Source organism: Panthera onca, chromosome D1 (genome assembly GCF_046562875.1).
Source record: "Panthera onca isolate mPanOnc1 chromosome D1, mPanOnc1 haplotype 2, whole genome shotgun sequence".
NCBI classification, from domain to species: domain Eukaryota; kingdom Metazoa; phylum Chordata; class Mammalia; order Carnivora; family Felidae; genus Panthera; species Panthera onca.
Window position 1 is genome coordinate 54916242 of NC_138348.1, and position 26019 is coordinate 54942260.

Sequence of the window (26019 nt, forward strand, 5' to 3'; positions counted from 1 at the left end):
AAAGCTGCCAATTTCAAGTTGGGCTTTAAAGAAGTTGTTACTAAAATGCAAAACCAGAGTATGGAGAAATGGGACTGCTGTGATTGCTCAATATCTGAGGCCATGCTAAAGTTCTTCTATATCCACCAATAAATAGGAATGTGCTGTGGTCAAATGGCCCCCAGGAGGAGACTCTTTTCAGGGTTATTCTTAGGGATGGCTATGAAAGACAAAGTGCAAGGGTAGGTCTCCCAGTGTATGCAAGCTTTCAGCTAACATGACAACCACTCTCCTGGTAATAGTGAGTTCTTTGACCAGGTAAATGGGTAAAAAGTCTAATGGGAGTCTATGAGATAATTTGTATATTGAATGTATTCCCCTTCCCCATCCCCAAATTTTAAAGCTCTAGGTTAGCTATTTGGAGATGGGCCCTCCAAAGAATTATGGTTAAAAGAAGCTGTAAGGGTGGGGTCCTGATCCCATGGAACTAGTGTCCTTAGACACCAGAGAACTCTCCCTTTTCTCTTCGTGTACACACAAGGAAAGGCCATATGCAGACATAGCAAAGAGATGGTGGCCTGAAATCAAGGAGAGTCCTTACTGCAAATCACCCATGCTGGTACCATGATCTCAGACTTCCAGCCTCCAGAACTGAGAATTTTTGTTAAGCTAACCAGTCCGTAATACTTCATTACAGCAGCCTGAGCAGGCTGATTCACCTTCTTTCTGGCTGTCAGTAATCATTTGGTAACTTCCTTTCCTCCTAATTATAGTTTTACCTCATTGCAGTTATCTTGTACTTGCTCCATGTTTTAGGTGTGTGGAAGGTGCATAAAGTTGTTCAAATTTGTAGATTCCTAAAGAACTATACTCAGATTTAGAGAGAGCAGTGTAATTGATGGGAAATGGAATGATCTGATAAATACCTAGGAAGTAGATGGGACTTGGGTAAGACCTTATAAGTGAATCAATCGATCGGCATTCTGTCCAGAGGGATCTCAGAACTTTTCCCTTCCCAGTCTCAGCCAAGCAAATGTCTTGGGGGAGATGAATTCCTTCTCTAGTAATTAGACCGGTCTCTTATTAGAAGTGCTAAAGGAGTTCTACACTTTCAAAAGTTAAATTATGCCAGCCCTATCTTATGTCTCACTTTTCCAAAATATCATGCCCTCTCCATACCCACAAAATTCAGAGTCAGCAATGAGGTCCCCTTTTCCATTCCTGATTTTAGTATTTGTCTCTTTTTCCCTTAGTCTTAAAGACTGGTCAACTAGTTATTTTAAATCAGATTTTGGTATCTTTTGACTTTCCTGTTTTCTATTTCATTGATAGCCATTCATATTTCCTTGCTTTGGCCTACTTTGGGTTTAGTTTGCTCTTTTTATAGTTTAAGGTAGAAGCTTAGACTCCTCATTCAAGACCTTTCTTCCTTTATACTTTAGGCACTTAAAACTACATTTCCCGCACAGCACTGCTCTAGCTCCATCCCATAAATTTTGATATATATTTCCATTCAGTTAAAAATGTTTTCTAATTTCACTTCTTTCTATGAGCCATGGATTATTTAGAAGTTAAAAGAAAATCCCTATTTGGGATTTTCTGAATGTCTTACTGATTTCTTAATTCCATTGTGTTGGAGAACATACTTACATAGTTGAAGTCCTTCTAAATTTATTGACTTGCTTTATGGCATACCATCTGGTTATCCTGAAGAATGTTCCATGTGTGACTGAAAATAATGTGTTCTGTAATTGTATAGTGTTTTATAAATGTGAACTACTTAATTTGGTTGGTAGTGTTCAATTTTTCTATATTCTTGCTGTCTAATCATTATATAAATAGAGAATATGGTATTGAAACTTCCAATTATTTTTCCCTTCAGTTTTTCTCCCTATGTTTTGGTGCTTTGTTAGGTGTATATGTAACATAAAACTGGTCAATAAGTGAGGAACATAGAACAGTTATGAAATTTCCTTTGTTTCTGATGCTCTTCATTCTTTCCCACATGCTTGATTTACTCTCTGGTATCATTTTCTTTCAGCCTGAAGGACAACCTTTATAATTAAACTCTGCTAGCAATGAATCTCTCCATCTGGGAATGTCTTTACCTCAGTTTTTAAAGAATAGTTTGGAGAAATTTTAGTTGACAGTTTTTTCTTTCTGCACTTAAACAGCTGACTTTTTAATTGAAATTTAAATTTACATATGTCACATGGTATACAATGTTTACATATTTATATGCTATGCCATGACTGCCATTGTAGTAATAAATAGCTAATTCTATCACATCGCATAATTTCTTTAGTGGTTGGATAATTAAGATCCAGTCTCTTAGCAAATTTGACTATAATATCCATATTCACTAGTGTGCATTGTATATCCAGGACTTATCTACTCATTGCAAATTTGTACCTTTTGAACACCCGTCTTCTCCACTTCCTCCCTGCCTCCCACTCCCCCACCTCAGTTCTCTGGTAACTACCAAATTACATGGTACTGATTTTTAGGAGTTTAGCTTTTTTAACGTTTATTTTTTTGAGGAGTTTAGGTTTCTTAGACTCCACATATAAGTGATCTCAGAAAAAGACAAATACCATATGATTTGCCTCACTGAGCATGTCCTCAAGGTCCATTCATATTGTCGCAAATGGCAAAATGTTCTTTCTCATGACTGAATAATCTTCCTGTGCGTGTATGTATCACCTCTTGATACATTCATCCATTGATAGGCACTAAATTTGTCCCCATATCTTGGCTATTGTGAAGCTGCAGTAAATATGGCAGTGTATATATCTGTCCCATTTTCATTTCATTTGTGTATATGCTCAGAAGTGGAATTGCTGGATCACATGGTAGGTTTATCTTTAACTTTTTGGGGAAACTCCATAATGTTATCTCCTGTTTTGTTTTTTGTTAATCAAATACCTGTTCTAAAGCTCCAGCTATCTCACCATCCTAATCTACTTTCTTATGACACATGTAACCCAGTATTCAACAGTGGTATACACAATACACCAAAAACTTTCTTCAGTTATAGAAGACAGAAGATTCTTCCTTCCCTAAAGCTACAATAAAATAACTTACTATGGTGTCATCCAAAATAGGGACAAATCATTGCAGACCCATATGATGAGTCTATAAATGAGAAAGCTGATCTCAGACTAATGGATAATGCTCAGAGAAGCAGATTTTCACCCATGTGGCTGCCTGGTACAGAGAACATGTGTCTGAGACACACAGAATGTGTTCCAGTGGTGGCGTTCTGGCGCTCTGCCCCTCCCTCCTCTTCGGAAAAACAACCTTATCCTGCATCATTGTTCTCAGCTGAGAGTAGTTGCAAATACTAGGAGTGGTATCTCTCTGCCTGGTACTTAGCACTCCTAAGTACCTGACAATAAAGGTGGACTGGAAGAATAAATCCCTCATAGCAGCCAGAGACCATGGTTGAACTAAAAATTATAGGAAATCAATTTAACAATTTAATGGAAAATTTATGTACATTAAGTAACTTTAGACTTATTAGGGAGCATGGGTAAAAAGGATCAGAAAGTCCATAGATCTGCAGTTCCATTTAACTGAAAATAAGTAAAGGAGACAAAGGAGCAATGCTCAAAATCTAGTGTTTGTTATGTGGGAAGTTCTACTTCGAAATATAAAACTTATGCCAAAATAAGGGTTCATAAACCACAGCAAATAGTTACTGTCACAGACTTGTAATAATAGTCAAAGCTCTAGAACAAAGATAGTCAAGGTTTACCAAAAGTTAAATACTCCTGAACTTTAAGTTGTTTTAGGGAAGTTAATTAATTCCCCAGCCCACATTTCTTGGTATTTTTACTATAAGGCCTCATAATTACTATCTTATATTAATGACTTTATTAATCTGCAAAACTTCTCTCACAAAAGTCATATGAAACAAACTTGATTAGGTTTATTGGGAATATGGTAGAGGACACCTATAGTTTAGCATCCAGACTTCATTCCTATGAATGACCCTAGGAGAACAGTAGATCTTCTTGAGTTTTCCATGTATTTGCTATACACAACTTATTTCATTATCTTCTTATTTCACCAAAGTCTTCTGGTGATGAGAATGGACTGGGGTAAGGAAAAGGCATTAGAGGGGGGAAGTTCCCAGCAGTGGAAATTTCTAATAACCTAGATGGAGAGTAGCACTTCTGAGAACTCTGTAAGCATAAGAGTGGAAAAGAAAGGGTGTGTGAAATGGATGTGAGGCCATGGAACCAAGCCAAATCTACTTCACTGTTGAATAACCCTAACAGCTGCTAGAATCTCCTAAAATGTGGCTTCAGAAGTCAGCCAAGACAGTCTTAAGATCGATTGCTAGAAAGCTGGCTCTCCTCAGGGTATTGATGTTCAAAACTGCCAACATCCCTGAGGCTGCTATGCCTCACAGAACCTCTTACTCAAATAGAGGAGGTCATGCCCTGAATCCCCAGGAGTGTCCTTGTACCACTTCCTGAAGTCAGTCTTTGGTATGGATCACTTCCTAATCCCCCAAAAAGAACAAAGGTCCTGGGAAAATGGCCAGACTAGAGACAATAGTAGCTATATAACATTCCTAGAGCTGCCATATCTTGATAAAGTTATTGACTTAGGAAAACGCTGAAATTTTCCATGTTACCACCAGCATGGGCACAGGCTGAGACCATGTGCTCAAAGGAGTCTTTTTCTCCCCATCCCATAGGAGGCATATTCTAAGGCCCTTTCTAGAAAAGAGCTGAGGGAAAACCCCATTATGGCTAGTTCTCAGAAAAATCTGAAGGTGTAGGTTTTGGACTTGTATGGATCCTTGGGATGATCAAGGGAATGTGTTTACAATAACCTGTTAAATTTCCTGACAGAAATTCCTATGTCAGATAAGCAGAATTCACCAGATAACATCTCTAAATATCCAGGATCAGAGCTCTTAACTCAAGCCATTCTTCTACAATAGAAACAAGGTTTCAACTGAGTGGGATGTCTCCTTATGGAAAAATCCTACCCTGTTATAGAAGTATACTCAAATAAACCAGAGGCTCACCCAAATTCATGGATTTAACTTCTGTTCTGCAGTTATTTCTTCAAAGGGTTTGTTTACAAGACTTCCTGGTTGTCCAAGAGAACTTTTGCAGTTCTCACATCTCTTGACTTCAGGAAAGAACTTCATAGAAATCAACATAGGATTATGACAATAACTTTTCCCTCTATCTTTCAGCTCTTCTCACCTTCTTTCAGATTCTCTCCTACACTAGAATCTCAAATGTTCTTTGGGATACCATTTTGCCTTCATCTCCTCCCATCCTACTCACACTTTAATCTCCTATTTCCACATCTTTAGGAGACATCCCTATATAGCACTGACTCCTAGATTTCAGTAGGTTTTAAGAGTAATTGGGATTAATAAGGCACTTGTACTGAGCACCAGGTGTTGTATATAAGTGTTAAATCACTAAATTCTACATCTGAAACTAAATTTAAACTTTAATGGAATTTAAAATAACTTGGAAAGAAGAAAAAGAGTAAATGGAAGTTGAGATTTATGTATACACTTGCTATTTCAACCATTTTAAAGCAGAGAAGACAGTACTACTCATTTAGTTATCCTCTTCACCATTGCCTGGCCCTTCTACCTCTTTTACGTTTGTTTTTTTTGTTTTGTTTTGTTTTGTTTTAATCTTTGAGAGGGACTGGGGGAGGAGCAGAGAGAGAGAGGAACAGAGGATCTGAATTGGGCCCTGTGATGACACAAAGAGCCCGATGCAGGGCTTGCACTACCATGAGATCATGACCAGAGATCATGATTGCCTGTGAAATTGGCTGTGGAGATAGCTTGTTGGGTAAGGTTATGTTTAAAATAGGTAATTGTGTAATTTGTCTGGCAGGGAGTATACAGGTTAGCCGACAAAATCTGCCATAGCGCTTTGGGGTTCCATAGATTGGGTAAGAATCCTTTGAAAGCATTCATAAGATACCCCAGGATATATGAAATCAGGATCATATCCCATCAGCTGTTGGCAATGATATCTGTCTTTCAATGACCCTGTTGTATATAGGGAGTGAGGGTTTTCTCAAATGAGTGGGAAAGAAAAAGCCATTCTAAACACTGAACTTCTTTTATAAGCTAGCCTAGGAGTCAAGTGGGTGTATGTAAAGTAAGAAATATAAATGTGGTGGGGCACTTGGGTGGCTCAGTCAATTGAGCATCTGACTTCAGCTCAGGGCATGACCTCACAGTTCATGGGTTCAAGCCCCACGTCTGGCTCTGTGCTGACAGCTCAGCCTAGAGCCTGCTTCGGATTCTGTGTGTGTGTGTGTGTGTGTGTGTGTGTGTGTGTGTGCCTGCCCCTCCCCTGCTCATGTTCTGTCTTTCAAAAAAAAAAATGTTAAAAAAATTTAATAAACAGGGTAAACTGTCAGTGATGTAGTTGCCTATTTTTAAATGATTATTGAATAATTCCTTTTTTGTTTTGGGGGTTAAACTATGGGGAGAATCTAAAGCAGTGTCTCCTTTTAAAATATTATAAAGCTGTCCTGTAGTAATTCCCAAACTGGGATGAACCCAATTAATAGCTCCTAAAAATTCTTGAAAATCATTTAAGGTAGGTAAATGAGTAGTACCTAAAAAGAGATGAAAGACAGATACCATATGTCTTCATTCATGTGAATCCTGAGAAACCTAACAGAAGACCGGCGGGGGGGAGGGAAAGGGAGGGAAGTTAGGGAAGGAGGCAAACCATAGGAGACCTTTAAATACTGAGAACAAACTGAGGGTTGATGGGGGTGGGGGAGAGGGGAAAGTGGGTGATGGGCATTGAGGAGGGGGCACCTGTTGGGATGAGCACTGGGTGTTGTATGGAAACCAATTTGACATATATAGAATGACTAAAATCAATGAGTGATGAAACAGGTGGTGCCAAGGATGGGGAAAGAGGAACCCTCTTGCACTGTTGGTAGAAATGAGAACTGGTGCAGCCACTCTGGAAAACATTATGGAGATTCCTCAAAAAATTGAAAAGAGAACTACCTTATCCAGCAATTTCACTACAAGGTATTTACACAAAGAATACAAAAATAATCCTTCAAAGGGATACATGCACCCTGATGTTTACAGCAGCATTTTCTACAACAGCCAAATTACAGAAACTACCCAAGTATCCATCAACTGATGAATAAATTGAGATGTAGTATATGGAATGGAATATTATTCAGCTATAAAAACATAAAATCTTGTCAGTTGCCACAAGGTGGATGGAGCGAGAGAATGCTGGGTGAAATAAGCCTGTCAGGGAAAGACAAATACCAGATGACTTCACTAACACACGGAAATGAAACAAAACAAAGGGGGAAAAAAAGGAGACAGTGACAAACAGACTCCTAACTAGGAAACAAACAGGGTTTCCACAGTGGGGTGGGGGATGGGTGAAATAGGTGATGGGGATTAAGTGCACTTGGGATGAGCACTGGGTAATGTGTGGAAGTGTTCTATATTGTACACCTGAAACTAATATTACACTCTAACTGGAACCTAAATTAAAAAATTAGGGTAATGACACCTACCCACCAGGTTTTCTGTAGTTTTCAATCACTTAACTATGTTGGAAAAGTAACCATTAAAAAAGAGATGCATTGAGGACATATTGTCTGAGCAAAGACTCCATGTCCTATATATTGCCAATGCTCCTGCATTCGAACATTTTCAGGAGCTATTTGAAATCATGTTCTTTTATGGAAAGTTGCAAGTGTTTATACTGTGAAAAGTAAGGCCTGTGTAGGAGCAGCAAGAATATCATCCATATAATGGTAAGATTTCCATCCTAATTTGAGTGGGCAGTAAGGCTTGTTGAATGAAGTATCAACATATAGTCGGGCTATTAATCATTCCTTGAGTTATCTAGACATTGTCCATTGATATCTAGACAAAGGCTCTTGGCTATCAGTCACAAGTAGAGAAACGGCGAAACATTCTTTGTCTTTTTCAAGAGGTATGGTAAAAAATGGTCCTTAAGGTCAATGGGCCCTGTTGAAGGAATAATAGCAGGGTTGGGCAAGCCTGGCTGTAACGCCCCCATAGGTTGGATAATGGCATTAAGAACTCTGAGGTCATGTAACGATCTCCATTTTCCTGATTTCTTAGGAATTGTAAAAATGGGTATATTCCAAGGACTAGTGGAAGATTCAGTATGACTGGACTCCAACAGTTACAAACCTAGATTCTTAGTTTGTTTTGATTATTCCCCTTTTAGGGGCCACTGTTCAAATAGGCCTGGAAGATTTCCATACCAGGGGAAGGGGAGGAATTTTAACCATGGCCCCTGTTAAAAAGACTGACTCCTTTCCATTCTTTAAGTCCCTTTCGCATAAAGACATAGGAACAGGTAGAATAAATGATTGAACATAATCCGTTTGTCCTTCTGGCCTGATACATATGAGTGGCCTTTTGCTTTACAATGGTACATGGGTGCCTCCCACTCTAGTAACAGCTAGGAAGCTAGGTCTTTTTTTCCCATTGTACAAGCCATTCATGGAAAGCTACATTCATTGGAAACATCTTCTCCAATATCAATTAGCCCTGTAAATTGCTTTCCAATTATAGTAACAGTTAAAAAAAAGTTTGTCAGATTGAATGGTTTGAGTCCAGTATAACTCAGTGGATCCTGGGCTTCCAGATCCTTTATTGCCCCCTTGTTGGGCTAGAGTTCCTGGAACTTTGAAAGGGATTAGGAATGGTTGTGCTAATTGTGTTCCTGGAGGAATGACATGTAATCCATTAGCTGTTATCATAAAGATCGCCTTTTTTGTCATGCTAGATCTTCCTAGGATAATTCCTACTGTGTTAGGGGGTAAGGGGCCAGATACTCCAGTGGGTATTATATAGACATGATCTTGTTCGTTTAAAATTCTGAGGTAGTGCATAAATCCAGTCCAGCACTTCCTGTGGTGGCCACTTGCGAGTCTGTAACTCCTCTTTGACCTGGTTTAAAAAAACCTGAGGGAGCAGGGGTTTGTATGGTTTTGCTCAACTTGGGATTGGGGGCATGAGGACTGACGCTTCTCTCATTTCCCAAAAGACAGGTAGTCCTTCCTTACTGGATTTAGATTGGCTTTGCCAGTGTTTTCCTTTTCCACATCTGGGACAATCCTTAATGGATAACTTCCTAGTTTGTCCCTTTGTTGGTGACAGTCCTTTTGCATGTGCCCTGGGTTTCCACATTTAAAGCAGGCATGAGAGGCTGGTGATGGCTTCATAATAGCAAGAATTTTGCTTTATGTGTTTCAGTCCCTACATTTTGGCACATCCTAATGAATTCAGGTATACCTCTGGCTTGAATACCTACACCAGAGAGAAGGGCCTGGCAGTCTTCATTAGCATTTTTGCAGGCCAATTGCTGCAGTAAAACTTGAGCAGCTTCATTATCTGTCTGGAAACACTCCATTGTAGCCTATTCCTGAAATTAACACAAGGCTCAGTGGCTCCCTGCCACATAGAAGCAAAGGAAGCTGTTTTTGTGTCAGGGACTCCAGACCAGGAAGCAATCGCAATAGTAGAGTACTGTTGGAATAATCTAACACGAGCATGGGCTTGAGTTGTGGTATCATGGCCTATGCCCTGTAGCATTTCTACTCCTACTGGAATACTCAAATCTCGATTACAAATTGCCTGTGTGGAACAGCCTTGATATTCTAAAGCCCACACCACAGAATGCTGAGTGGGGGAATGTATGACTTTTATTAATGCCTTCTAATCCCAAAGGGTCACTTCATATCTGTTTTCTATTGCTTCAATTATCCCCTTAGTAAAGGAGCTTTGCATACCGTTCTCTGCAACACTGTTTCAATTCCTTAAAAGCAGCAAAAGGGAGGGACTCATGCGTAGGTTGATGTACAGCAGTGGTAATGACGGGGAATGCATGAAGCTCCCTAGCGGCATATCCCTCTTGTAAACATTACTGCATAACCAATGGCTTATGTCCCTCCGATATAGGTATTGGCTTTAAGCAATCAGGAGGAATAGAGACAGGAGGAGGCGGCAGAGGGAAATTGTCCTCCATTGTAGGAGGTGCCATAGGAGAAGCAGATGTTAGGCTTTCTTTTATAATTTGTTCCTTCTCTAGGGCTACCTGTGATATAATGCTGTAGGGACTAAACTCCAGGTCACTAAAATGGAAGCAGGAACTTTCTTTCCCTTTTCATGTTTTCTTTTTAAATTTCTTCCTACTTGTTCCCATAGATCTAGATCAACTGTACCATGGTTGGGAAATCAGTTAGACCTTTCCTATTGTTTGTAACAATGTAATTAATCTGTAACAGTACAATGAGCTGCCTTTAAAAGTGGCTGTGGGGAGGGTGGGTGATGGGTATTGAGGAGGGCACCTGTTGGAATGAGCACTGGGTATTGTATGGAAACCAATTTGACAATAAATTTCACATTTAAAAAAAATTTTTTTAAAAACTGCTGTGAAGTTCTCAAATATAAAAGCTGTTTGTCATTTGTTGGCCCGTGGTAAAGAAGAAAAATACTCTCACTGAATACTTGAAATGTTGGCAGTTAACCCAAGCAGGTACTACTGTCCCTTACTGGGATGAGGTCTGTTTGAAGTCCAGGTGGTTTCACTTTCTTCTCCTGGAACGTGTCAATTCTGACATCTGGAGTCTTCATATCTAAGCGATCACGATCTCAGTCATGTGGCTATCATGTTGGGGTCACCTATTGTGGGTTCTGCTTTTTGCTTTATGCTGTAAAGTCGATGGTGGCAGAAAGAATTACTCCAGACTCTATGCAAGTCAAGAGAGGGAGGCTAAAGGATGTCTCCCCTAGTTTCTCTCAAGCTCGCCTATTTATTAAGCATACATTTAGGGAAACAATATGCAATACGTCAACGGGCTATGTGACAGTAAGAACGTATTGAAAATGTGCAGAAAAACAAGTTAAGGCTTTCCCAAAACTTCAAAAGGGCAGATGTAGAAAACAGGGTAGAAAACAGCATAAGATATCCTATGAAATAACATGGTCTAAGGAATTTATGAGCAGAGGCAGGACCTAGCCCCTAGGTATACATTAACTAGGTAAGGGAAGTGTGGCGTGCCCCCTAGATACACATTAACCACATGCCATGCTTTGCTTTTCTACTTAACAGCAAGGCCAGAAAGCAGTGTTCTGCTTTGCAAATGCATTGCCTAACCCAGGATATAGCTGTTTGATATCCCATAAACTAATTTTGTATTTTCATAATGGCACCTGAGTACTAGAGAAGAGAATTAGGAAAGTAAGAGGCCCATAAGGCAGGTGAGGAGGTTGAAATAAGAGTTCAGAGCCTGACAATAAGGATAGAGAAGAGAAAATATTGTGTGAAAAATTAGGAAATCTCGAGGGTTCTCATAGATGGAATATCCTATATTACTAACAGTGATGGCAAAAGTATCTCGTGTATATGTCAGAACTTTCTACAGGAAATTTTTCATTAAATGTGTAAATTGCTTTGGGCGTATAAGCACTTTTAACACTATTCTTCCAATCCATAAGCATGGAATGTTTTCCCATTTCTTTGTGTAATCTTCTTCAATTTCTTTCATAAGTGTTCTATAGTTTTCAGAGTACAGGTCTTTTACCTTCTTTAGTTAGGTTTATTCCTAGGTATCTTATGGTTTATGATGCAATTGTAAATGGGATTGATTCCTTGATCTTTCTGTTGTTCCATTATTGGTGTCTGGAAATGCAACAGACTTCTGTGTGTTAAGTTCATATCCTGTGAATCTACTAAATTCACGTATCAGTTTTAGCAAATTTTTGATGAGATCTTCCAGGTTTTCTGCATAGAATATCACATTTTCTGAATAACTAAAGTTTGACTTCTTCCTTGCTGAGTGACTTCTTCCTTGTCTGATTGCTGAGGCTAGGACCCCCAGTACTATGTTAAATAACAATGATGAGAGTGGACATCCCTGTTGTGTTCCTGACCTTAGAGGAGAAGCTCTGTTTTTCCCCATTGAGGATTTCACTAGCTGTGAGTCTTCTGTATATGGTGTTTATGATGTTGAGGTATGTTCCCTCTATCCCTACCTTGAGGGTTTTTATTAAGAATAGATGTTGTACTTTGTCAAATGCTTTTTCTAGATTGAATGAGAAGATCATATGGTTCTTATCCTTTTATTAATGTGGTATATAATATTGATTTGTGAATATTGAACCAGTCCAGCCCAAGAATAAATCATACTTGAGCATGGTGAATGATTCTTGTAATGTACTTTTGGATTCAATTTGCCATATTTTGTTGAGAATTTTTGCATCCATGCTCACCAGGGATATTGGCCTACAATTCACCTTTTTAGTGGGGTCTCTGGTTTTAGAATCAAGGTAATGCTGGCCTTGTAGAATGAGTTTGGAAGTTTTCCTTCCATTTCTATGTCTTGGAACAGTTTCAGAAGAATAGGTATGAACTCTTTAAATGTTTGGTAGAATTCTCCTGGGAAGCCATCTGGCCCCCGGGCTTTTGTTTATTGGGAAATTTGTTATTGCTGCTTTCGTTTATTTGCTGGTTATTGGTCTGTTCAAATTTTCTGTTTCTTCCTGTTTCAGTTTTGGTAGTTTGTTTCTAAGAATTTATCTATTTCTTCCAGATGTGCCCAATTTGTTGGCATATAATCTTTCATAGTCTCCTATAATTGTATTTCTGTAGTGTTAGTTGTGATCTCTTATTTGTGATTTTGAGCTCTTTCTCTTTTTGACAGGTCTGGCTAGGGGTTTATTAATTTTAATCTTGCAAAGAACCACTTTCTAGTTTGATTGATCTGTTCTGTCCACCAGCATCTTTCACAGAACTAGAACAAATAATTCTAAAATTTTGTATGGAACCACAAAAGGCCCCAAAGAGCTAAAGCAGTTTGGATAAAAAGCTGAAGGCATTATAATTCTGGACTTCAAGTTACATTACAAAGATATAATCTTCAAGATAGTATGGTAGTGGTACAAAAATAAACACATGAATCAAGGGAACAGAATTAACCCAGAAATGGACCTACAACTATGTGGTCAACTAACCTTCAACAAAGCAGGAAAGAATATCCATTGGGGGGAAAAAGTCTCTTCAAATGGTTTTGGGAAAACTGGACAGCAATATGTGGAAAAATGAAACTGGACCATTTTCTGACACCATAAACAAAAATTCAAAATGGATGACCTTTCTTTCAAAAATAAAGTAAAATATTTTTAAAAATTTACCTAAATGTAAGGCAGGAAACCATCAAAATCCTAGAGAACACAGGCAGCAACTTCTTTGACCTTGACTATAACAGCTTCTTACTAGACGCATCACCAAAAGCAAGGGAAACAAAAGCAAAAAATGAACAATTGGGATGTCATGAAGATAAACTTCTTCTGCACAGTGAAGGAAACAATCAGCAAAACTAAAAGGCAACCAATGGAATAGAAGATATTTCCAAATGACATATCTGATAAAGGGTTAGTATCCAAAATCTATGAAGAACTTATCAAATTCAACACCCCAAAAACAAATAATCCAGTGAAGAAATGGGCAAAAGACATGAATAGACACTTCTCCAAAGAAGACATCCAGATGGCCAACCAACACATGAAAAAATGCTCAACATCACTCATCAAGGAAATACAAATCAAAACCATGAGGAGATACCACCTCACAGCTGTCAAAATGGCTAAGCCTAACACAGGCAACATCAGATGTTGGTGAGGATGAGGACAAAGGGGAACTCTCTTACACTGCTGGTGGGAATGCAAACTGATGTAGCTACTCTAGAAAACAGTATGGGGATTCCTCAAAAAAATGCTAAAAATAGAATTACCCTACAACTCAGCAATTGCACTAAGTATTTACAAAAATAGAGAGTCAAAGGGCCACATGCACCCCGATGTTTATAGCAGCGTTATCAACAATAGTCAAATTATGGAAAGAGCCCAAATGCTCATCGGCTGGTGAATGGATGAAGGTGTGTGTGTGTGTGTGTGTGTGTGTGTGTGTGTGTGTACATACATATGTATGTGTGTATATCTATATAATGAAATATTACTCAGCCATTAAAGAATTAAATCTTGCCATTTGCAACAATGTGGATGGAGCTAGAGTGTATTATGCTAAAGGAAATGTCAGAGAAAGACAAATACCATGATTTCACTCATATGTAGTATTTAAGAAATAGAACAGATGAACATAGGTAAAAAGAGAGGCAAACAATAAAATAGACTCCTAACTACAGACAACAAACCAAGGGTTGCTGGAAAGGATGTGGGTGGGAAACAAGCTAAATGGGTGATGGGTATTAAGGAGGGCACTTTTGATTAGCACTGGGTGTTACATGTAAATGAATCACTAAATCCTACTCCTGAAACTAATATTACACCATATGTTAACTGGAATTTAAATAAAAACTTAAAAAGCAAAAGCAAACATAAAATTCCAATCTTGGCTGTATTTTCTGAAATCATTCTCCCCACTTAAGAATATTTGCTAGAAAAAAATGGGGAAAGAATCTGTTCAAAATACATTGGCCACAAATTGTTTAAATATAGAAAATGTTCACACTCTGTAGAAATAAAACATGAAAACAAGGTTTTGTTTTGCTCATCTATATAATGGGTATTTTAAAAATTACTAAAGGGCAATTTAGCAAATGAATGCATTTGACACTGGGTTAAACACAAACTGAATGCTTTTGGAAAGCAGGTTGACAACGATTCATGAAGCCTGCACAATGGTCAGTAATTTCCCTTCTAGGATTCTGTCCTAAGGTTGAATGGAAAAAATGTTGACTAAGTTTGTACAACTTGGTATACAAAAACAAACTAGCCTCGCTACTCTGAGAAGTGAAAGTTAAAGTAACCACAGACCTGGACACACAGTGTAACTTGTGATTACAAATCTTTATTTTTAATCAAACATGACTTTTTAAAAAGCAGAAGGGAAAATTACAATGTTAGTGAAATCTACATAGTGTGTAAAGTATATCTACGCACAGCTTAGATCTTGTTTTTATTTTTATTTTTTATTTTTTTTTCCAATATATGAAATTTATTGTCATATTGGTTTCCATACAACACCCAGTGCTCATTCCAAAAGGTGCCCTCAATACCCATCCCCCACCCTCCCCTCCCCTCCCTCCCACCCCCCATCAACCCTCAGTTTGTTCTCAGTTTTTAACAGTCTCTTATGCTTTGGCTCTCTCCCACTCTAACCTCTTTTTTAGATCTTGTTTTTAAATAACATAATAATTGACCCAAAAGTATCCATATCAATTATACCAGCATCTGATGGTTTTTTTCAGCCTTCTCTTGTGAACTCCCTCCCAGTGTCCCTCTTGGAGACTTTGAGTACCTCAAGTTTGAGGGTTAGGTGTCTGAGACCTGGGACTAGAACAAGCCCCAGTAGGAGAGTAGGAATTAAGTCTATAGTCCTGGGGGTGGAGTGGGATTAGGACAACAGCTCCCAAGGGGGTGGTAACTGAAGGTCCAGAGGGAAGGGCACAGGTTTCTTTGTGCAGCCCTTGAGAAATAACTGGCTATTTTCAGCACCTGGATAAAGAACACAGGAGAAAATAGTGAAGAGATCAGGGCTATGGCCTCCCCTTGACTCTAAACTAACCATCCAGACAAAAGGGGACCACTGGAAGGAACATAGCCTAGAGCTCTGAGGACGGCACCCCCAATGAGTAAGTACAGTCCAGTGAGGGAGTCAAAGTCAGTGGGAGCAAACCCCAAGTTCTAGAAACTACATTTGTCTTCTGGTCCAACCAGGGCTTATCTTCTTCCTGGGTCTAGTCAAAAGTAGAATAGAGCACAATTTGGCCTGGGTTATGAAGAAAGAGGAGAAACCCCAAGGCCGGAGGCCTCATTGCCTAGTACTGTCCATCAGAACACAAGAGGAAAAGTTGGACTATTCCAACCTGATTGGACCTCTGGTCTCTTGCTCCACAGTCAGACAACCTCTCCTAAGTTGATCCTTACACCACCAGCATGTCTCTTCAATGATTATACCCATGTCTTAAAAAGCTTCTCCTATAGTTAGGAAAGAAGGATATGGAGTCAGTAAAGCCATATGGAAGGAAACAGTACTGTGTGTCTGTTCTGTGGAAGAGGGCAAAGAATGGAGGGGAGGAGTAGGAAGAGGGGAAACACAGCGCCTATTCCAGAGGCCAGGCATCCTAACACTTGACCTTCCATGCACACACAATTATAAACAGGTCACTTAATACATGAAGTAGCCCTAAAGTAGTTATTTCCTTCATTTAACACACTGGAAAACAGGACAGAAAACTGAGGCAGAGAGTGTATGCTCCCTAAGTTAGAGCCCAAACCAGCGGAGTTAGTATTTGAACCTACGTCTCTTACTGCTAACCCATGTTTAATTTTCCATAGCAAAACCTTTCTCAGGAGGCTTGGACCCATCAGGATGCTTTTTCTAGGACTTGCAGACACTGGTCACCAATGTCCCAAGTAGGAATGCCTTTATGTGGGCTGACACAAAATATTTCTCTGGAATATTGTGGGTAAAGTGACACAATTCCGGTGCCACAACATAGTTCAAACCACCACTTAAGATGCCAATTATCAACTTTTAGTGGATTTTATTTTTATATATATGTTCATATTCTGCTTGTCCTAGCACAAAATTTGATTACAGTTTCATTGACTAAACTGGGTCTGGTACAAATCAAAATTAGAAATCTGGGAGTTTAAGTCCATCCTATGAACATTAATTCCTTTTGTGATAAGCAACCTACCCTGCATTGAGTAATCAGGCCCCTTTCTGCTTTAGGATGGTAGTTTATCACAATATTTTTTGAGAACACTTCAGGCATTCTCCCTGCTGTAAGATAAAATTGCATGTTGATTAATGTTCCCTTGAAATCCCTGTCTCATCTCTAATTACTGGACTTCTGAGACTTCCTCAAAGATGTCCCATGTAACAGAGAAACCTAGGAAACTGCCAATTTGCAGAATCTATGATTCTGGTCTACTCCCCATAGTGAACAGTAAGAATTCAAGTAGAGAAATTTGCCGCCCTACACCAAGAATTGCATACTTCATTTGTCTTTTATAATTATCCTTTGCAGTTGATATTCCCATTTTTTTATGAAAAAGACAAAGAGTTTAGACTACTTTCCCAGATATAGAGTGAGATAAAGGTCTGGAATGGAAATCTGGTTTGTTAGGTGGCAAAGCTGGTGCCCTGAGCTGTCCCTGTGGTGCTGCCTCCAGGACGTCTTTCCCTTTCTTGTCTTCTCCAGAAGACATAGAAGCTCACATTGGAACTCTGAGGAAGTGGCTTCACACATTATCGCTTACTGGCATTATCACTTACTGGCATACTAAAGTACCCAATTTGCGGAATTGCTGAAGTCAGTGAGTTAATGTAACAAGAACACTTGTGAAATGTTTTAAAGTTCATAAAACTTTTTCTTTTCAGCACCCAATCAGTGGCTGACCAAAAAGTGAGAAAAGTTGTAAAAACTTGTGTTGGAGCTACAATTAGGGATCCCTGAGGTTATATAGGGGCATTTTCATGCTTACTTGCCATGGAAATGTAATTGCTACTTATATTTTAGATAAGAATATTTTAAATGTGTGTGGGCTTCAGACAATTAGGAATTTAGGGACTACCCACCCACTGTGGTGTAGACTAGAGTTCCCAAAGAAGGCTTTGTTAGGGGAGAGATGATCTGGGATGGGCCTTGAAGAATGGGGGAAATTTCCCATGTAAAAACCAAAATGGTGGTGAAACTTCTCAGCAAAAACATGGCTGTGTGAAGAAAGCTATAATGGTGAGGGTGCGGAGGCTGAAACTTGTTGACTATTGCTGACAATCTGACGGGAAACAGCAGGATGGCAACCCTAAGACAGGACAGGCCCCAAATTAAACTCTGCACTCTCAGGTTCTGAACTCTGAGGATGTGAAGCAATAGGACCCATTTCTGGCTTCTTAGAGATGCCTGAAAGGCAGAAGAGCAAGAAGTGGATGAGTCTTTTACAAGTAATGGCCAGTGATTTAATGCTTACATCTCTTTAAAGAATAGAGACCAAGAGGACGTGGTCAGTAAGAAGGATCCTGTCAACTGTTTTCTTTTAGTCCATTCTCCTTAATTGCTATCATCAGGTAATGTGCAAAATATCCAGTGAGATAAGCTTATAAAAAGATGCACCTTATTTTACTCATCTCCTAGATACCCAGATTCTTAGATAGGTTTACTCTAATGACAGACTATTAAACTTCCTCTCTTAAAGAACTTCATCTCTTCATCTTGTAACCATGAAATCTGAGCAACCTTAAATGAAAGATCTTTTTCTTTGAGAATAAGATCCTGTGCCAAATATCTTTGAAGAAGTCAATTAGATTTGACAATCGGACTAATCCAGTGTTAAACCCTTAGAGAAGGGAATTGTACCTCACTGATGTATTTTCCTTAGTAAATTGTCCCTCTGTTTTTGATTGGGTTTTGATAGATCTAAGACCATTTTTAAAGCCCTTGTCCACTTTTAGAAGACTGAATGTACACATATAAAAAGGGAAGAAAATTAAGGGTATGTTTTTACATTTCAGTTACGTTTGACACGTATTTTTTTTTAATTTTTTTTAACGTTTATTTATTTTTGAGACAGAGACAGAGCATGAACGGGGAAGGGTCAGAGAGAGAGGGAGACACAGAATCTGAAACAGGCTCTGGGCTCTGAGCAGTCAGCACAGAGCCCAACGCGGGGCTCGAACTCATTGGACAGTGAGATCGTGACCTGAGCCGAAGTCGGATGCTTAACCAACTGAGCCACCCAGGCGCCCCTTGACACATATTTTAATGAAACTACATAGTAGTTCAATCTGCCTCCTGCCATCCCCTCACTGTAATGATGTAAACATTTTACCAGGTAAATACATAGGGCTAAAAATATTATAAACCTAATTCTAATTCATTCAATGGATGTTCTACAACTTAAGCAATGCTTTATTTGAATACACACTTCTAAATTTTCATTATGAAATAAACAGTTGCAAATAGCTAATCAATGTTATTAATGCTACTATTTATACAGAAAAGTATATGCAGGCACTGAGCTAAACACATTACATGTATATACATTTAATCATTGCACATAGAACTTTTCTGTAGTTTCCATTTCCTTTAGGAAGTACTTCCCAAAACAAGAAAACTGGACCAAAGGGGGTGAACCATTTTGAGGAGACTTCTAGGGTGAAGTAGGGCATTTTATCAGAAGTCATAAGCATTCCTGTTTCTACATTTACCATTGGGTGTTTTCATGCATAGTTTCTTTAATAAAATATGTAACATGCCAATCTTCAAGTAGACATTCAGAATTCTTTATTATAGGTTCCACCAGTTGCACAGGATGAAAATAAGAATCTAGTAGTCTACAGTTTCCAGAGACAATCTCTCTCATAAGAATAAAAGTCTAAAACTAAGAGCTACTATCTCCTGGATATTCCACTCCCTGAAACATGTTCATATCTAACAATGCCTGCTTGGTGCCTAGTTCTTTCTGGCTTACTGGAATTCCAGGGCTGGAGTCCCTGCACATCTGGCTTTCTATCCCCTTCAGCTCTATGTACCTGGTGGCTGTGGTGGGGAATGTGACCATCCTGGCGGTGATAAAGATGGAACGCAGCCTGCACCAACCCATGTACTTCTTCCTATGCATGTTGGCTGTCATTGACTTGGTCCTGTCAACCTCTACCATGCCCAAACTGCTAGCTATCTTCTGGTTTGGTGCCCGCAACATTGACCTGGATGCCTGCTTGACTCAGATGTTCTTCATCCACTGCTTTGCCACTGTTGAGTCCGGCATCTTCCTTGCCATGGCTTTTGATCGCTATGTCGCTATTTGTGACCCATTACACCACACCTCAGTGCTCACTCATGCAGTGGTGGGTCGTTTGGGCCTGGCTGCCCTCCTCCGTGGAGTACTCTACATTGGACCCCTACCTTTGATGATTCGCCTGAGGCTGCCCCTTTACCGGACCCAAATCATTGCCCATTCCTATTGTGAGCACATGGCTGTAGTCACCATGGCATGTGGTGACACAACAGTCAACAACTTTTACGGAATGGGAATTGGCTTCCTGGTATTGATCTTGGATTCATTAGCCATCACCGCCTCCTATGTGATGATTTTCAAGGCTGTAATGGGATTGGGCACCCCTGAGGCTAGGCTTAAAACCCTAGGGACATGTAGTTCTCATATTTGTGCCATTCTTGTCTTCTATATCCCCATTGCTGTTTCTTCTCTCACTCACCGCTTTGGACATGATGTGCCTCCCCATATCCATATCCTTTTGGCCAACTTTTACCTCCTCATCCCACCCATCCTCAACCCAGTTGTCTATGCTGTCCGTACCAAACAGATACGAGAGAGATTTCTCCACATCCTTAAGGCAGAGTCTCAACCCAAGTGACTCTTCTGCATCTGTGGGGCATACAGATACTTACACAAAAAGGCTCTGACTGGGGAAGCCAATGAAATAACACCCATGCAATTAGGTCTTTCCTGACTTGTGGGAGATAAGGGTCTAAGAAGAATACTAGAATATATTCCATTTGACTATGGATTTTCTCAGTGGAGAGAATATCTGAATGGGGAAATCAGGGCATGAGTTCTTACATAGTATCCCTTTTCATATTCAACTTCATAAAATTATAAGACACAAGCATGCCAACCACAGGAGTAAGATTATTTCTATCTTTGACATTTTTTGTAAAGGATTTCTAGTTTCTTTTTGGGGTATGTTTTGCACAACTTGTAGAAGATAAAATTATACCCTAATACCTTCTTGAAGACAATTTGCAAATTGTTAGTAAAGACCTCGAAAAATTCAACTGCATTAGCAATCTTTTTCCAACCCTTTTGGCTTGCCACAGAAAAGACCTTTTGTTGAGGATGGAGGCAACATGAATGTGGGAAATCTTAATCTAATAGGTTTTGGACTGGACCTCACTGCCCATAGGAGTTAATCCTCAAGCCAGGTCATTCTTCCATCTAAATAAATGTAAATGCAATATCCCACATCTCCTCTTAATAACTAATTGAAAGAAGGGAAGAGGAGACAGAAGGACATTAGATTTTTGTTTTAAAGGTTCTGAGATGGTCGTGAAGGACAGTAGCTACACTGAAATAATAACAAAAAGGGAAGAAAGTAACGGTGGGATTATTGACAGGAAAGAAGTTAGGTAGAGAATACAGTAAAAGTGATGAGATTAAGCGAAGACCCAGTGGTAGATACAAATGAGGAAATAACTTCAGATCCTTTTGGAAAATTCTTGGTTTATTTTGTTATGATTAGACCCTTTTTGTTAATCATATAAATTCTATAACGAGATGATTACTTCAGGCTAGAAACCTACAAGAATTTTGTGGTAACGCATGAAAAAGCAATTCCCAATTCTAGTGTTTCAGAATTATGGTATATCCATTTTAGTTCTGAAATATTTTAGACTTTAAGTCTAAAATGCTCATTTACCCTCAGTTTACAAACCATTACAAAATCTAAAGTGACTTACCTTAGGTTAAAAATAAATCCTCTTAATATTTTGAAAGTATAATCTAAAGAAGCCAATGATAAAGCCACAGCAATATTCAAACCTCCTATCATCCAAAAAATTTTCAAGGAAAACACAAATTTTTATCTAGCTAGGGGTTTAAACTAAAACTTAGAAGAGAGTTTGCGATATTTTATTTCCTCAGAATCCTATGTCTGACGCTGCTTAGAGCATATTGATTTTCCTCCATTGTTTTGGGGTGAGGAGTGCTTATTCCCTCATCTCCTTATCAAGGACTCTGAAGTCCAGTGCCAAACCCAAGTTCACCTATTTTAGAAAAGTTATGTTCTATGAACATAATTTTGGTGCCAAATATAATATACCCGCTGATATTTTTAAAATAGGAGTTGATTAAAAGATAATATAGAAGCCTCAGAGCTAAAAGTTTGTTTTACAGAATTATCTCCTGACCATAACCCTGGGCTTTGGAGAAAATTAAGAAAAATCATGCCCAAATCCATCAGTGGCACCAATGCTGAAGGGAATGAAAAGAAACCTTCATCATAGAATAGTTCTTTGGCATATTGTATAAAGTCCATGATTTATGCTACATAAAACAGTGTGTATGGAGATCCAGGACTTTTATTCAGGGTTTAATTGCATACAGCAGGGTTAGTACAAGAACTCTATAGCCAAACAATCTCAGATATACCACAATATGATACTTCTAGATGATCTTCCATGTCTACCAATGTCCAAAACCGAATACCAAGCATCTCCAACTTCATCCCCCTATGGCACTGAATGAGAGCAAAAAGGAGAAAATACCACGTGGATGGGTGCTCCCACTCCATCCAGGGACAACCACCCATGACAACACCCATACCTATCAGACTCAGGGTTGAGCTGAGTTACAGTAAAGCATTTAATCCCATTGTCAAATGTAGTCATGTCTGGGCTTTCATGGACTTTCATGAAGGTGTGAGCTCAGAGCATGATGGAAGCGAATGTACCCTCGTGAATACAGGATGGGGACATGACAAATAAGTCCAATAATTGAACATCTTATTCAAAGTCAATTTCCCACAGAAATCTTCTGGAGAGAAGATTCTCTACTGGATTCTCTGGTACTGTTGATCCACTGAGATTTGTAATCCCATTCCCACAGGACCCTGGCAAGGATTGTTTACTCTGTATCCTTCTAGTTCTCATTCCTTTGCCCCAGTAACAAGGCTGTGTGCAAAGTGGTCAGAGTGGCCACTCTTATTTTCTTTCAGCCAACTCTTTGTCTCACTTGTGCCTCAGGAATGCTTAGGATCCACTTCAACACCACTTGGAGCCTTGAGAGCCAGGGAGTAAAAGTCATGGTTCCAACTAATGTCCTTCGTTCTGCCAGGCACATAGGGTCTTTGTGCCTAACCTAATCTAAAGCCAGAAAAATAAACCTGTTCTGCCAGATCAGATACCCCACCACATTTTTTTTCAGATCGGATGCCCTTATAAATCTTTTGTCTTTCTGGATCAAGGCTTTTGAACATAAAAGCCAAGAATCTTCTGTCCTGTTAGAAAGGTAAAATAGAAATCCCTGACTGTTCGGATCTTCTATGACTGGATTCTAGAATTGAGAATTCTAGAATTGAGCTTGAGAAGTGGCTCTGCAAAATATTAAATAAAAACCTAAGATCTGAGGGATCTATACCTCTGGAAATCTTGCCTGACAAGCACAAATCTCCTTCTTGGAGAGTAATATGGTTGTTCACATTTTTCTTCAGCAATGAGGGAAACCAACTCACTTGATTCAAACGGAACCAACACTATCCAAGTATAAAATTTATTATGTTGCTCACAATTGGATAAGAATCTTGCAAGGACTCATTTTCAAGAAATATCTTCAGGTCCAATCCTTATTTGTTAAAGTTGGATGGATATGAAAGTGAGAGTGAGACCTAATCATTCAAGTGATACAATCATCTCACTGTGTGCTATAGGCAGATTAGATAGACAAATATACGATATAGGTAAGTAGACAGGTAGACTTTCCACTCAGGAGCTAATGTTATTCTCAACTTGATTAGTACAAGATTTCTCAGATGCATCTAATGTTAGGACATTGTACTGTGTCTTCCTGGCCAAGGTGGAACTGTTTCCCAGAATTCCTTTCCCTGTGAGGTTCCTGGTTAGGGCTGGCTGGAAGGCCTATTTCTGTGAGATTAGAAGGCAGTGGTGAAAGAGCAACCATTATTTTCTAAAGGCTTGTGTAGAGTGCCCAATGATGCTGTAGCTCCTTCTAGCTCCCTGATCCTATGGGCTCACCTTGTGCGCAAGGAGTAGCCACTGAACCCACAATTCCTTCATCTTCTGCTGTATCTCCTTCCATTTATCCAGACCCTGGGTAAGGTGTGTGCTCAGCTCCATGGTAAAAGGTAGCTCTTTCTTCCAGTCCCCTGCATTGTAAAGGTTGGAGGCAGTGAGTGACGTGGATTTGAGGCTTTCTCTGTAGGTTCCAGTTCATCTTTGGGAGACGCTTATCCTTATTCTTTACTCTTCCAGTCCACATCCAGATTTTCTGAGTGTTGGTCCTGCTGAATTGTAGGGTCACTTCAGACACATAGTCTTCCATATAGTTCACCAGATCCCTTAATTCCTTAAGGTCTAATACCCATAATCAACCCCTTATTCCATATCATTCATAGTGGTTCTGCCTTCCTAATCAAACCATAATTGATGAGATTTTTTTTTCTATACCCACCCTCATCCAATCTAAGGCAGGAAGGAAAATCCAGTCAGTACTACTCTATGTACTCTTTTACAATAGGCAGGACCTCACTTTTACCTCTTTAATGATTCATTTTATCTTCCTAAACACTCCTGTTGCCAATAAGAAATTATTCATAGGGTTAGGATAGCTCACTAATAGAGAAATGTTTTACCCTGAGACTAGAACAAAAAGTTAACAAACTAAAAGTTAAGCATACATGGGACATGCATTACTGCAACACAAGGCTTTGAGGAGAGGATCTATGTCATTGAGAGCTTTCCTATACCTGAGAGATTACAAGGCTACAACTAAAGGGAAGCAGTGGCGCATACCGCTTAAAACTATACAGGGGGACCCCTGGGTGGCTCAGTTGGTTGAGTGTCCAACTTCAGCTCTTATGGTTGGTGGATTCAACCCCCACATCAGGCTCACTACTGTCAGTGCAGACCTCACTTCAGATCCTCTGTCTTCTTCTCTCTCTGACCCTCCCCTGCTCACACTCTCTCAAAAAAAAAAAATAAATAAACATTTAAAAATATAGAATTTAGTGTCATCACAACTATCTTTTATAAAACTTTTTTTTTTGCCACATATGAACCTGAGTATATAAGTTACTTTATAGAAGTTAACTAATTAAATCCTCAAACCCTCAGATATAGATACTATACTATTTTGAAAATGAGGCAACTGGCTTTGGGGAAGTTATTTGATTTCATGAAGGCTCATTGACTTGGGTTTGAAACTTGGTTCCACCACTGTGTCTGAGATCTGTTTCCACCACCATGTTATCACTGTACTACCATTCCCTCTGCTGGGCCATCTTCTGTTGAGATGAACCAATAACCAAGAAAGAAGAATCATTCAACAGAGTGATTTCTGTTTAACCAGAGGTCCTGCTGACTGCTGTAGCTTAACGCAAGTGCCTCAAAGTAGATCAGGCTCACTTACTGTCATCTGTTTATAGACAGTTAAGCTTTGAATAATTCTATTTTGAATTGTGGATCAACAGGAAAGATACTATTCCAGTTCCTATCTTGACTCGAGGAAAAACTTCTTAGAGTTAAATGACAAATTTATGAACATTACTTTAACGCTTATAGGCCCAAACTAAGAAACTTGGTACAGGTAATTATTCCACATTTTCTTCAAGCACACCCTCTGTTGAGTGCCTCATTATCTTTCAAAGTCTTTTCTGGGTTAAGAATATAGTCTTACATAAGAGAAATACCTTCTTGACTGGCAGGTTTCCCCAGTATAAATCTTCCCAAGTCTCCCTGAACTTCTAGGTTTCTGAATTAATAATTTTTGTGTGTGAAAATTATGTTCATCTATAAAACCAAGCTATACCATTTTATGATAATTTTTATTTTTTTATTATGACATTTATTGTTGGTTTCCATACAATACCCAGTGCTCATCCCAACAGATGTCCTCCTCAATGCCCATCACCCACTTTACCCTCCCTCCTACCCCCCCATCAACCCTCAGTTTATTCTCAGTTTTTAAGAGTCTCTTATGGTTTGGCTCCCTCCCTCTCTAACTTTATTTTTCCCTTCCCCTCCCCCATAGTCTTAAGTTTCTCATGATCCCAAGGGATACAGGAGTGCTGATGCACAGGGGCACTTGTACCCCAATGTTGATAGCAGCACTTTCAACAATAGCCAAATTATGGAAAGAGCCTAAATGTCCATCAACTGATGAATGGCTAAAGAAGTTGTGGTTTATATATACAATAGAATATATTGTATGGCAATAAGAAAGAGTGAAATATG

At 39.2% G+C, this 26019-nt stretch overlaps 1 protein-coding gene and 2 long non-coding RNA genes across 3 annotated transcripts in view; 2 read left to right on the plus strand and 1 right to left on the minus strand.

The window, feature by feature from the left end:
- The window catches only part of LOC132661346 (uncharacterized), a 78090-nt gene that overhangs the window by 46264 nt on the left and 5807 nt on the right, over window positions 1-26019 (plus strand). The window lies entirely within an intron of this gene.
- Window positions 15198-16813, minus strand: LOC132661347 (uncharacterized). Its single transcript, XR_009602188.1, has 3 exons — window positions 16729-16813; window positions 15892-16003; window positions 15198-15520 (listed from the first exon to the last, which is right to left on the minus strand). It is a non-coding gene; the product is annotated as an uncharacterized LOC132661347 (long non-coding RNA).
- On the plus strand, window positions 19391-20408 carry LOC132661343 (olfactory receptor 52M1-like). Its single transcript, XM_060605797.3, has one exon. It carries the CDS (start codon window positions 19455-19457, stop codon window positions 20406-20408), a length of 954 nt encoding a protein of 317 aa, XP_060461780.3. The 5' UTR covers window positions 19391-19454.